At 61.3% G+C, this 13,459-nt stretch overlaps 1 protein-coding gene across 1 annotated transcript in view; it reads right to left on the bottom strand.

The window, feature by feature from the left end:
- Positions 1 to 4,549: 4,549 nt before the first annotated feature.
- The window catches only part of SORCS2 (sortilin related VPS10 domain containing receptor 2), a 539,078-nt gene continuing 530,168 nt past the window's right edge, over positions 4,550 to 13,459 (bottom strand). The window contains exons 24-27 of the mRNA XM_077136335.1: positions 12,675 to 12,774; positions 11,636 to 11,738; positions 6,765 to 6,868; positions 4,550 to 4,614 (exon numbers count right to left, since the gene is read on the bottom strand). Coding sequence (XP_076992450.1) covers positions 4,550 to 4,614; positions 6,765 to 6,868; positions 11,636 to 11,738; positions 12,675 to 12,774 — 372 coding nt within the window. The remainder of the gene's footprint in view (positions 4,615 to 6,764; positions 6,869 to 11,635; positions 11,739 to 12,674; positions 12,775 to 13,459) is intronic.

The raw sequence follows: 13,459 nt of genomic DNA on the forward strand, positions 1-13,459 counted from the left end.
TTCCCTTCATTCCAATGTGTCAATGACATTGACTGTTTCCGTCTGCTCTTTAGAGATTGACATTATTTATTATGCGACTGGGCTAAAATCTGAGGAATGTTGGGTGAGCCCCAAACCCGAGGCTCCCTGGAATTTAGGGACAAGTTTGCACTCTGAAGAAATGACTCATTGGGGCTAAAAAAGAATTTCCCCCTTTTCCAACCCTCTGGCTCTACCTGGGTCTTCTCATCTGTAAAGTGGGGTGCTGCGCCCGCCCTGTTATGTGCCATTCACGTGCAATAGCAGACGAAACCGCATCTTATGGGAGGTGTAGACCCGCGGAACAGATGGGTGTGTTTATCCAAACTCACAACGCCCTTGTTGGTTCTCCCCAGGTCTTCCTCACCCCCCAAGCCTATAACTGTGGCTTCCCTCCACCAGTGTGATAGATCATTGCTGCAGAAGTTTCCAGAAGGATTCATGTGCAAGCAGCAGAGCACCTTATCGCACCTATTAGCCTTTTTCTGGGAAAAAGGACACTCAGCAGAGCCCCAGCACACTGAAGTGGGAATTAAGTGGTCAAACAGAGTGCTTGAGGATTGCCACTTCTTCACTTCTGGCGGTTAGAACAAGGGAGATGAAATGCCCAGATGCTGAGGCTCTCCAGGTGCAGTTTGACTTCCCCCTGCCTTGGTCTTTCCCCTCTCTCTCATCTGTCTCTCTCTGCACACACACTGAGACATACACACACAGACACACCCCTCTGGCCTTCGCACATCAGCTCCTCTGCCCTGTAGGCCCCCAACTCCTGCCCCAGCTTTGCCAGCCAACCTCTCCTCCTGTGGACCAGCCGAGGCATGGCCTCTGGCAGAAAGCTTTCCAGCACCCTCTACCCATCCGTGCTGGGGCCCTGGGCTCCCCTGGCCTTGTGCCTCCCTGGCTGGGCTCAGTGACCCCCAGCAGCCTCGGGTCTCCTTCAAGCACCAGGTCCCATTCATTCATGCCGCAGCCCTGTGCCCAGCCTGAGACCTGGTGCAAAAGAACATGAGAGATGGCTGAAGTTGGTAAGAATGCTGATACTCAAAATGACAGTTGTTGGGCGGGCCACGGTGGCTCAGCAGGCAGAGTTCTCACCTGCCACGCTGGGAGACCTGGGTTCGATTCCCAGTGCCTGCCCATGCCAAAAAGAAAGACAGTTTTTATCCCACTAGATTGTATCATGGCCCAGAGAAGGGGTGTGTGTGTGTGTGTGTGTGTGTGTGTGTGTGTGTGTGTGTGTGTGTGTGTGTGTGTAAGGGCGTTAAATACACTCCACTTTCATCTGCTTCATTCCCACCAGAACCCCCTGTGGACACAGTTTGCCGACGGCTCCTGCGGGGATTTCACTGAGCCCTGCGCGCTGCCCTGGCACTCCGCTGTGCTTCTCACACACAGTGTGCAAGACCAGAAATTAGGATTGTCGCCGCTCCATAGTGTGAGAAGAGTACCTTTTCTGTTAACCCCCTTGAGATATTTTCACATGCAGGTGTGTAACATGTGAGGGTGGCTGCTGCAGGGAGAGGACTGCTGCCTCAGGGAACAGAAACGTGCCGCCGCCGGGGTTTTGGGGATTGGGCTGTGCCTGTTCTCCGGCCCTCCTCGAGAAGACCACCTGACAGCCTCAACCTCATTTGGTTCTGGAAACGGGGCTGGGAAACACTTGGCAAGAGAACAGATGCCTACCAAGTATGTTGCTGCATATTTCTATCTCTCGCCCCATAACCATATAGGAGAGTGAGAAGAAAATAAGCGTTCTTTACGAGATGTCTCCAACGGCATTTCAGAACAGTTGTTGACATTCAGGCTCGGGGGCAGTCAGTGCACGCTGTCTGAGGTCAGGGCATCAACTGGGGGGTATGGACCCATGCCTCCCCTCTCAACTCAGGGACTAAACAAAATGGCATTTGGGAAATACAGAAATTCCGTGGGCATCAGGCCGGGCTGCCCTAGGTGATTTGCTCCCGCGCACACAACTCCAGGCTCTGGCAGGCCGCCGGCACGTCTGGTTCCCCTGGTGGCAGTGAGAGGGACAAGAGAGCCATGCCACACCCACGAGCTTGGGAGACTGGCGGGGTGACGTGGCTTTGCAGGGTTTCAGCTGGGGAAGTGCAAGGCCGTTTGGAACCTCCCCCCAGAGGTCAGGAAAGCCCTGGCCTCCCCTTGTTGACCCCTTGGCCGCGCGGCCTCAGGGGACCCTAACTCTAGCAAGCAGGGGCCTGGGGTGTGAGCGTCTGTGCTGGAGAGTCGCTTCGTCATAAGGCAAAAGCCGAGCGTAGTCATTTAATCTTTATTAAAAGCATCACAAATGATTTATTGATTTTCAAAAGGAGAAAATAAGAACGCATCGCCTTCTAGTCATGTGCACACAGCAAGCATGTGTCTGACCAGCCGCTTGGAGCACCAGCCAGCAGGGGCGGGTGGCATCTCGGTCCCGGCGCCCAGGCGGGCCGCGTGGCAGACACACTGAACCTCGACATTTATAATCCAATCAATCTGCGGACCCACGTCCCGCGGCTGGAGAGATGGCCGTGCGCGTGGCTTTAGCAGGTGCCACCTGACTCCCAGGTCCTTGGTCCACGTACCCAAAACACTCTTCATAGTAATAATAAGATACAAGAAAAACACAAATAACTAAGGGAAAACACCCTACCCAAACAGCTGCATTAAATTGAGTGGTTGAGGAGGGCCGAAGACCTAAAAGTTGGTTACCCGCAGGCACTGGTGAGTTAAGGGGGTGGGGTGGGGGGTGAGGGGCTGTTTCCGGGAGATTCCGGGCTGGCCTCAGGCCTGGTCTGTGCTCACAGGTGTCTGCCCTGCAGGTGGGTGGGGAGGGGGCAGCGGGGGTGGGGGTGGAGGGCAGACGGCAGGGCTCTGGCCTCTGCTGTGGTGTCCGTGGGGGCTGCAGGCAGGTGGGCGGGGGCCTGGAAAAGACCCCAGAGGGTCTCGGCTTTTGGCTGGGCACGGACGTTGCCAGTCCCTCTCCCAGGTCCCAGGCCCCATCCCTTCCTCAGGGAGGAAGAAGACACTTGCAGGGTGACCTCTGGAGTTCCCGTCAGAGGGAGGCTGGCTGGGGGATTTGAGTCTAGTTGGGATGACTCCACCAGCTGGCTGTGTGCCCTGCATGGACTCCCTGCCTCCTTCCCTCTGGATTCGGGGTCCCCGCGGGTGACAGGAGGTGCCTACTGCACGGGCACGTTCATTCAACAAATACTGAAGCCCGAGTCTGTGCTGGGGGTGGTGGTGCTGGGCTGCCCCCTCTAACTGGTCACGTGTCTCTGCTGGTCCAAGACCTCCCTGTGGCCACTGGCCAGCAGTCTGGACCCTAGTGAGCCCTGCCCCTGAGGGAAAGGCTGTGGCCACCCAAGAGGCCTGCCTGGAGGAAGAGGGGGAGACTGACTTCCTTTTCAAGGCAAAAGCTAAAATGATGACCCCTCCGCATACCTATGTATTTTGATGTGAATGGACATCCCTGATTCCAGGCATCCGTGGGTTTGATGCTGAGCACGTGGGACATGGGGGCAGAGGGCTGTGTGACCTCGGGAAAGTCACCTCCCTCTCTGGGCCTCAGTTTCCCACCTTCTGGGAAATGTAGGGGAGGATCTCTGATGGCCCTTCCAGCTCTGGCATCCTGAACCTCTTCTGGTTTGGGGTCTGTATGGGGCCCTAAAGCTACCAGAAAGCAAAGAAAGCTCGGTGCATTTTGGGTCTGCCCTCGCCCTGTCCCCGCCCGCCTGCTTGGCAACTGGCTCCCTTCAGGAGCCAAGACCCGCTGGGAAGTCAGCCACAGGCAGAAAGGGCCAAAGGGGTGGGAAGGGCGCCTCTCGCTGGCTGAAGGGCAGAGGTGCAGGTGCCCATCTCTTTGACAGTACCCCCACCCCCGCCACCCCAGAAGCAGGACTCAGGACAGAGTGGAGTGGGGAGGAGCTTTAGTCCTCGGGCTGGAGGAGGGAAGGGAGCAGGAGAGGCAGAGAGGAGCCTGGGCATTTTGGAAAACGGGTTCCCGAGAATGGGTGCTGACAGAGCACCCCAGAGGGCTACCATCTGGCCATAAAAATAGCAAATTAAACAAAAACCAAGAAACTGCTACCTAGAGAGGTATTTACATTATCTGAACTTTAAAAAAAGGAGGGGCAGTCGAGGGCTGGAGCGGCGTGGGGGATTGAGGCTCTGGGACAAGGCAGGGACCCTGAGGGGGCCTGGCCCTCCCCCCATGGAGGGGGCCGCGGCTGCCTTCCCTGCGGGGGAGGGGGCTACAAGGAAGAAGCCAGTCGGGGGTCCTCCCCTGCAGCTCACCCGCTCACCCCCCCCAACCCAGTCCCCAGGGTGGGGCCGGCCCCAGGACCGGCAGTCGGGGTCCCCAGGGCGGCCGAGAAGCCACAGGCAGCGGCGGCGCCAGGTCCGGGGGCCTGGGCGTGAGCTCGGAACAGAGGAAGGGGTGTCTGTCGCCCGGCGCGGGGCAGCTGGTCGCGGGCCGCCGATGTGCGGGTCTGCGCCCGCCACGCTGGGGATGAGCCGCCGGGAGCGCGGGCGCTCAGCTCACCAGGTAGCCGTGCATCTCGCGGGAGGCGACGCCCAGGACCACGCCCGAGTGGTTTCCTAGGAGACAGAGCGACGCCGGCCGGCTAGCACGCACCGCAGCCTGGCGGGGAGAGGGAGGCAGAGGGGCATGCGGGGGGCGCGGCCATCAGGCCAGCGTCGGGGGGCATTCCGCAGTCCCCCCGGCCAGGCGGGATCTGGGGTCTGCTCGTGGGGTGGGGGGGGGTGGGGGGTGAGGTGAGGGGTGGGGCGTCCATTCCCTAGGTGGTGGCTGAGGAATGGGTGCACCCATGCCGGCTCAAGCAGTGGACCCCGGAGGGGCCTCCAGAAGTGGGGCCTCTGCCGCCACCGCACCCACTGACCTGCAAGGGGGCCGGGCTGGGCCTCGGCAGCAAGGGGACGCAGGAGGGGCTCGGGCTGCGCCCCAGCCAGCCTAGGGTCCCTGCGGGGCCTGACGAGGCCCAAGGAGGAGTGCACAAGAGAGCAGGAGGCAGGGCCACAGTCAGAAACAAGACGTTAGTCTGGAGGCCGGGGTGGGCCAGGTCACGAGGGACAGAGGGGACAGAGACGGGCAGGCTGGGAGGGGCCCTGGACATAGAAGAGCTGCAGGCAAGCACCCCCCCCCCCCCCCCCCCCGTCAGCAAATCCCAGGAGGGCGCTGATGGCTCCAAGTGGTAGAGCAGGGCGGCAGGGGGTCCTGAGCCTGGGGCCCGAGCTGGCCAGACCCCAGCAGCCTCACTGGGCCTCAATTTTGCCATCTGTGCAGTGGGGACGCTGACAGTGCTCCTGCAGGGTCTGTGCTCGGGATTTCACAGAGGATGTGCTGCTGCAGCCTTGGGCAGTGCCTGCCATAGACCAAGGGCTCAGCTAAAATAACCCATGATTCCCATGATTATGTCTAGGCTCTCCTTCTTGGGGGATGGAGGGGTGTGAAAGCAGATGACTGTCAGAGGCGGGACAGCTAGGGGCTTGTCTTCTGGACACACCCACTTCCTTCGTGGGAAGCCCTGGGCCTCGGTGGCCTCTGTAACATGGGAAGGTGACATGTCCCACCTGCAGCTGGGGGCCGGACTGCATGGGGAGCTGCATGAAGCCCCAAGACCTGATGTTCTCTAAGCATCTTCTGCCCTGGGAAGGGGATGTGCCCACGTGTCGGCCGTGTCGCAGGCCAAATGGAGGGGTCTTTGGGGGTGCACAGGGCTCTCGCCCCAGAGCTTTGGGGGCCTGTAGTGGTGGGGAAGGACACGTGGGCTTTAGAGCCACAGAGTTAAATCTGAACCTGGCTGTACCTTCCGTTAGCTGAGTGACTTTGGGGAGCTGAGTAACCTTTCTGGACCTCAGGTTCCATCTGAGAATGGCCTTGATCGGCAGGGCAGGGCCTCCAGGGCTGGGTCACATGGCCCCCATCTCTCTACTTGCTTGGGGAGCACAGCTACCGTGCCTCCAGGGAGCCCCAGCCCCCGTGTTCTGCCTGAGAGCCTTGTGGAAGCTTCGGCTGAGCGCTCACATTCACTGGCAGACATGGAAGCCTTCGTGCTGCTTCCAGGCCCAGCCACCAACTGCAACCACAGAGAGACCACCTGGCTGCGCCCAGTCAACCCCAGGACTGGGACAGACCCCAGCAATCAGCCATGGGGCTGCTCGCACTACTGAGGGGGTGCTTGTTACACAGCCATAGCTGACTGACACCCTCCCTGTGGGACCCAGTCTGATGAAAATACTTGTAAACTATAAAGTGCGGTGTGCACAGTGGCTGGATCCATGTGAACGGTGCTTACTGAGTCACCTTTCTAGTCAACAGGAAGGCTGGGAGGGTTCAGGAGGTGTCTAGGGGTGGGGAGAAGATCCCCAACATCCTGAGGCCAAGTGAGGCTTCCCCGTGGAAACCAGCCCTCTCTCCTGTCCGTCCCCACCCACCGTGGGTGCACTTTGGGCCCGAGTCGCGCTCATGCAGGGTGCCGGCAGCTTCTGCACACACCCTGCCTTAATCCTCGCGGCAGCCCTGGCAGGTCTGCATGACACCTCATAGGAGGGGCCACTTCGGAGGGGACACAGCTGGCCCCGAGTGACCCTGCCTGGCCCTGTGTCCTTGGGCTCTGCTGGCTGGGGCGGCCAGGGCGGGGGCTGACAGGAGGGAGGAGGTGGGTTTTCGTGGCGGGCGTTACCTAGAGTCTGCGAGTCGAGCTCGTCATCATCTATAAACTCCTCACCCTGGATGACGCTCTGGACGTCCTCGCCGTGGCTTACGGGGCTCGTCATCTCCTGCTCCTTCTCGTTGTGCATCTGCGCGTACACCGTCCTGCCGGGGCGTTTCCTGCTGGGCAAGGGCAGGGGCTCCACTCAGCTCGGGGCGACTTCTGCCAGCCCCCTAAACCCCTTGGCTGGCCCCCAACCACCCAGAAGTGAGTGCAGCAAGCCAGGCTTCTAGCCCCGACCTCTGAGTCTTGCTTCCAATACCCCGTCTCTGCGCAAAGCCACTTCCTCCAGGAAGCCCTCCCGCCTGGCTTTCCCTCTGCACCAGCACACTGGGTGCTCGTTGTCTGTCCGTCTGTTTCTTCTGATAACTGGACTGAAGGTATGCTGCAAGGACAGGATGCCCTATTCTCTTCTGTATCCCTATTACTGGACAGTTTTGCAAGTGTGACCACCTGTACCTGGGGGGGGGGTGTAAACACCCATTCCCTGTGACTCATGTCTGCTGAGCCCCACCCCAGGCCAGAGGAAGGGGAGAGGGAGGCCCAGGCCCCTCTGCCTCAGCTGGGACTGGGCTCAGGACCCACCCCCAGGCAGATTCCTTCATGGCCAACACCCTACTTAGTCCAAACCACAGCCAGAGGGACCCTTGTCCCCAGAGCAGAGATGGTGCTGCGACACAGTGGGAGAACAGGACTTTCCAAGATGCTATTTACCAAACCTGCCCGGTTGTCTGGACACATTTGGATGGACTTAGATTGGCAGGAGGCACATTCAGTCCTGGGGAGTTGGGGTTGGGCGTCTGTGACTAGCTGTGGCCAAGAGTGGTGACCAAAGCTGACGAGCATCAGCTCCCGGCTGGAGCATTGGCAGCACCTTCGACAGGGTGCCTGCCATGCTTGAAACAGCCCTGCCACCAGGCTAGGTCTCCGAGTGACCACAAGGGCCACACCCCTGCCAACATCTGATGACAGGTAAATCGAACCAGAAATTCAGCTTTGTGGCGAGCCTGAGCTCCCATGATGCTTATTGCTGCAGCCCAGCCCACAGCCCGGCGCCCCAGGACTCCGGGGGTGAAGGGGTCCCCTCTTGGCCATGGCTGCAGCCAGCTCTGCTCTCCTGTCGTGGGCACCCTGCGCCCTGGTGGAGCAACTCACCCTACCTGTGTACCTGCTGTTTCCATGGCAATTTCCCGCCCCAAAGGCCCAAAGGAAGGAGAAAATAAGCTTGAGCGTGCCTGGTCCCCACCAGCCACTTACACCTGTCCCTGCTTTGTGGCACCATTGGGGCTCCACGCAAAGTGCTCCCCACCTCCTCCAAGCAGCCTCCCCTGCTCACTCTGGCCTGGAGGCTGGGGACGGAGGGTCCGTGGCTTCCAGAGGCGCCTCCCAACCTGGGCTTCTGCTTGAGGGCGCCTGGAGCGCGGCGGGGGGCCTGCCAGCTCCTTGATGGGCAGCTCAGGACACTGCACCAACCGCGGCCTTTCCTCAACCCAAGACTGAAGACGTGGCCCAGGACCTGGGACTGGGGCGTCAGGGAGGGCTATGGGCTGGCGTGAACAGGGCTGCCAGTCTTTGCCTTCTTGTGCCCCTTACCCTCACCAGCTGCCAAGGGGACCTGTCCCTCCGGAGGCCTCAGGGACATGCAGTTTGCATCCAGAGGGAAGGCCTCAATCCTAGGTCTGCCCCAAACGTGGGTTACCTAAAGAAATCCACAAAACCCCACCCTCCTTTGCCCTCCAGACCAGCCCCCACCCTGTCCCAGCTGCACAATCCAGCCCCCGGTCCGCCAGCCTGCTCCTTGCCTCCAGGCCATGCTGACCCTCTCCCCGCAGCGTCCCCTCCCGTCCCCACCTTGGTGGCTCCGATGTCCCGTCTTGGGGCCTCAAGGATCCCGGGGCTGGAGACCAGTGTCTCCTCGTGCCACGCCGGGCCCCTCTGCTCAGTGTGGGCTCCCACCCCTTTGCCTACCGCCTCTCCTGGCAGCTGCCAGCACCATGGGGTGGGGGCACGGCCATGTCCCATCGCATCTCCGTGGCCTGGCCTGGCCTCACCTCAGGGGAGGCTCTCGGGACCTCCCCCGGCAGGGCTTTGTGGGTGAATGGATGGTGGGAACAATGAATGAAAGAACATCCGTGGTTCCATCTGAGCGTGCAGATGCCCCTTGGACGTGAGGGGAACATGTTTCCAGTTGGAAAGGGAAACCACCCTTCCTTTGCACACTCCCGATGACAGCCCCGGGAGGCGTGTCCGTGAGTGGGGCCTCTGCGTGTGAGTGGGAAGGTGGGCATGCCATCTGCAAGCGTGCAAGTACCCATGTGTGTGCAGGGGTGGGGCTGGCACAGGGTCTGGGTGACAGGTGGGGCAGGTCCCTGCAGAACTGTGCACACAACGTGCCATAAACGTGAGGTAATTTGTGGCCCCATCACACGGTCCTCAGGGGGTCGGACGCATGGGGAAGAAATGCAGAGAGAGACCAGAACTCTGTCCCTGCCACCCATCGCTCCCCGCCTGTTTTGGGTCGGGGACCAGCCCCCACCCAGGACTGTTTCCTGCCACGTGGGCTCTATGTGCCTTGTGTCGTGTGGCCCCAGGCTGGTCTGAGGAGGGGCCCGGTGGTTGGTCTCCTTTGCAGGGGGTTTTGGGGTCCCTGCAGTGCTCGTGGCCTCAGACTTTCGGACCTGCCCCCCCGCCCCATCCATGTTCAAGCTCCTCCTGCCCCGGGACGAGGCACCCGCTTCGCGGGCACTGGCTGGGGCTCTTATCAGTGCCCACATCAGGCAGTCCCGTCTTCATGGCACCTTTTCCGGCATTAACAGAGAGAAGATGGGGCAGGAGATATTGGGGTGGGGAGGAGGAAGAGAAGCCTCTCCCGGGGAGGCCCCTGTGTTCCCCAGCCGGCTAAGCCTCTGGGGTTGTGGGAAGAACGCCCGTGTGTGGGGACCCACGGCCCCAGTGTGTGCAGCCGTGCCCAGCGCCGGGCAGGGGCAGGGACGGGGCGGCTGGCAGAGTGTGGCTGCGGAGAACAGGCCCTCGGATGGAAATCACCAGGACCCCTACGCCGAGTCAGCAGCTCCCCAGCAGACAAGAAGAAACCCAGACTTGCCCATCCGAAGGCTACCCTGAGATGCCTGTGGGAGGCAAAGGATGGCAGCCCTGTCTTTCCAAAGGGCCGTGAGCTTGTGGGGAGTCAGGGGGCAGGTGAGGGGATGCCTTCCGTCCTCCCTGGAAGTTCAGTGCTGAGAGCCAGCACCCAGATTTGCAGCCCCTGGAGTTTTCTTTTCAGGGTAGTGGAGAGGCCCCAGCTTCGGGATCAGAAATCCTTGGGCCAGATGCCACCTCTGCCACCTCCTCATGTGACGAATCCCTGCTTCCAGGGTGACTGTGGAGGTCAAGCAATGATCAGGGGCTGTTGGGGCAGCAGATGGAAGGATGAGCTCCTGGCAGAGGCCCATGCCTTTCACTCAGGAGGGGCCTTTGGGATGAGGGGGCTGAGTGCAATTTGAAATCGGGGTGCCTGTGGGACATGTGGGTATACCTGTTTGGAAGTGAGTCCCTCTGTAAGTTTGCAAATCGGGAAAGGCCACAGCCCGGACTCTGTGCCACTATCATTGCTCAGCAAACTCCTACATGTCCTGCAGGATCTCCATTCAGAAATCCCCATCTCAGGGTAGCCCTCCTTGATTCTCAAGATGATCTCAGGTCTCCCTGCTACAGATCTCAGAGCTGGGTCCCTGTGTTCCCTGACTGGCTAAGCCTCTGGGATTGGGGGTGAGAATGCCCATGTCTGGGGCTGCCGTTAGCTGGAACTGAATATCCAGGCAGGTTTGGAACAGCTGAAAACAGCTTCCAGCCAGAACCCAGCTCCCCAGCCTGCCTCATCAGCACCCCGCGGGCCTCCGGGAGCAGGAGCGTGCACATATCTGCTGCTTGAAAGGCCAGCAGTGGATAAGAGACAGGTGGGGAGGGATCCTCAGGAGGGGGTGGGGGAGCAGAGCCTGAGGAGGTGGGGGTATGGCTTAGAGATGGGAGCCCTTTGGCTTAGAACAAGCTGGAGGAAAGGATGAGCTTTACCGTCAGACACTCCTCTCAGCTGGCCCAGCCGTCAGACCCTCTCGAGGCCACTGAGTGGACCCAGCTGAAGGGGGAAGAGAAATGGGTCACCTCTGGCAGCTGTGTTTTGAAGGACTCAAGTTCGATGACACTTTGTGGTCATTTTGCTCATTCCCAGATCCAGAATCCAAGGAAATTCAGACCACTCCAGGGCAGTCTGGATGAATCCCAGGGTGGGGGGGCTGGCAGGGTAGTTATCAAGGCCATTTTAGAGATGAGGGGACAGGCCTAGGTTGGGAGCTTGCAGTGTTCCCCCATATCAGCCTCAGGACCAGCTCACTCCTGCCCCCTCCCCCCAGGGCACCCCAACACACCCCTCCTCAGAATCCTCCCTGGGCAGGTGGTAACTCCAGCTCATAGTGACTGAGGGGCTGAGGAAGCAGGCCCAGGACCACGAGGACCAGCCCTGGGCCAGATCCCAGCTCCTCTGCCCACCAGCTGTGTGACCTTGGGCAAGTCCCTCAACCTTTCTGAGCCTGGCTTTCTCATCTATAAAATGTGCTCCCTCCAAGTGGGTGGGGCTGACGGAGACGGTGGTTGGACACCTGTGCAGAGTCAGGGAGTTGCCGTGGGGGAAGCTGGCTGGGTTGGGGCCTCGGGACCTGCGAGCCACGCAGCACCAGGGAGGGCCAGACCAGTGCTGTGGCACCTGCTCCACCACCCTGGGGGCCCTGGCCTCGAGTCACCACCTCCTGGAAGTCTAGAAGGTCTCCCGTCTGGCGCTGCCCGGCTGCCCCGCGGTCACAGCCCTGTGGCAAGGAAGCAGGGCGGCTTGCCTTTTAAACTTGTAGAGGATGAATGCTCCCACGGCGAAGAGCCCAACGACAAACAGGAAGACGACCGCCCAGTGGCCGCTGCCTCCTCCCAGGCTTCGAGCTCCTGCGAGTAAAGCTGCAGCTTAGCGGACCCACCGCGGGGTCCACGGGGGTGCTGCACCCCAGCCGGCCCCGCTCAGGTCCTCACCCGGGCCTCAACCCTGTCCTCACCCCGTCCTCACCGCTGTCCTCACCTGGCCCTCCCCTCACTGCATCCTCCTCCCGCCCCTGCCCCCCCTGGTCCCTCCCCTGCCCCGCCCTCCCTTGCCCCGCGACCTCGTCCTGCCCTGGACTCCCATTGGCCCTGTCCGACTCTGGCCCCGCCCCACCCTCTCCCTGGCCCAGCCCCATCCTCGTTCTGGCCCCGCCCCTGACTTGGCCCCGCCCGACCCTCCCCCGCACCACGCTCTGGTCCCGCCAGGGCCTCCCCTTGGCCCTGCCCCACCCCGCCCTGGCCCCGCCCCACCCTGTCCTGGCCCCGCCTCCACCCCGCCCTGCCCCGCAGGTCTGGCATCCCAGCCCGGCCTCCCGGGACATAGGGTGCTGCACCTGGCCTGGCCCGGTTTTCCCTGGTGTGGCCTGGAAAGGGTTGGGGGTGGGGACAGTAGAGGACCAAGGAGGTCACGCCGTGTGGCCTTGGGGGGTAGGGTTGTTTTATATGCCAGGAAGGGCCTGGAGGCTGAGTGGGGGCCCTTCCTTCTGGAAAGTGGAAGACACGCCCGCCCCGTGTGCTCGCGTGGGTGAACCCACCAGGCTTCCTGATGGCTTCTTTGCCCCTGAGGGAAGAGGGCGCCGTGACGTGAGAGGACAGCCAGGGTGGGGTAGGGGGGACAGAGGCTCGCCTGGGACCCTACATGTGGCCCTTGGGTCCCTGCTGTAGGGGCGAGGTGAGTTTTACCCGGGTGGGGGCCCAGCCAGGAGGGGCGGGCAGCTGGGAAAGGGCCCGTCTTCCTGAGGCCATGCGCCCCACCATGCCGGGGGACCCAGGCCGGCCTCTTACCCGTGTCGGAGTCCCTTAGGGTCACTAGGACGCGGATGCCGCCCCGCAGGAAGAAGCTGATTTTCTGTGCTTTCAGCACCTGCTTGATGGCCGTGAGCCTCTGGAAGCATGGGGGAGGGGGGCATGGGGGAAGGAAGGCAGTGAGGAAGCATCCCCTGCAGCCAGGGGGCTGTGGGAGGGCTCCTCTCTAGGCCTCAGTTTTCCCATCTGTGGACAGGGAATAATAACCCATCAGCCCAGGGTGGAGTGGGTGGGCTCTACCCTCCAGGGGCCCTGGTCTTACTTGGAAACAGACATGAATCAGACAGTGTGGCAGAGCTTGGGGGTAGCACCAGCCTGACCCTGCAGGTGGTCAGGGAAGGCTTCCTGGAGGCAGAAGACCAAGACAAGTTGGGCATGGGACAGGTGACCCAGTGGGGGGAACCCACACACGAGCGAGGGGAATTCACAGGAGTTGAGGGACCAGATCGTGGGGTGAGGTTGGGGAGCGACTGAGGCTAGGCAGGAGGCAGTCCAATCTGGGGTGCCCTCCTCCAGCACCCGTGTGGTGGACACACTGGGTGCCTGCCTGGTGCCCAGTGCCCAGTGTGCTCTGCGCTCCCTTTGGCTCCTCTCGCCCCTCTGCTTCCCCAAGCCTCAGGCACCTCTCAGCTGTCAGGCCTGGTGACCATGCCCTCTTGCTGACCCATGTCCTGTGTTGCTGGGTTCCACTGGGCTGACCCCAGAACCTCCTGGGGCTGTGATGGGGAGTGCACTGGGGCTCAATCCCAGCCTCCCACTCCTGG

The sequence above is a fragment of the Tamandua tetradactyla genome, chromosome 19 (assembly GCF_023851605.1).
Source record: "Tamandua tetradactyla isolate mTamTet1 chromosome 19, mTamTet1.pri, whole genome shotgun sequence".
Taxonomy (NCBI): Eukaryota; Metazoa; Chordata; class Mammalia; order Pilosa; family Myrmecophagidae; genus Tamandua; species Tamandua tetradactyla.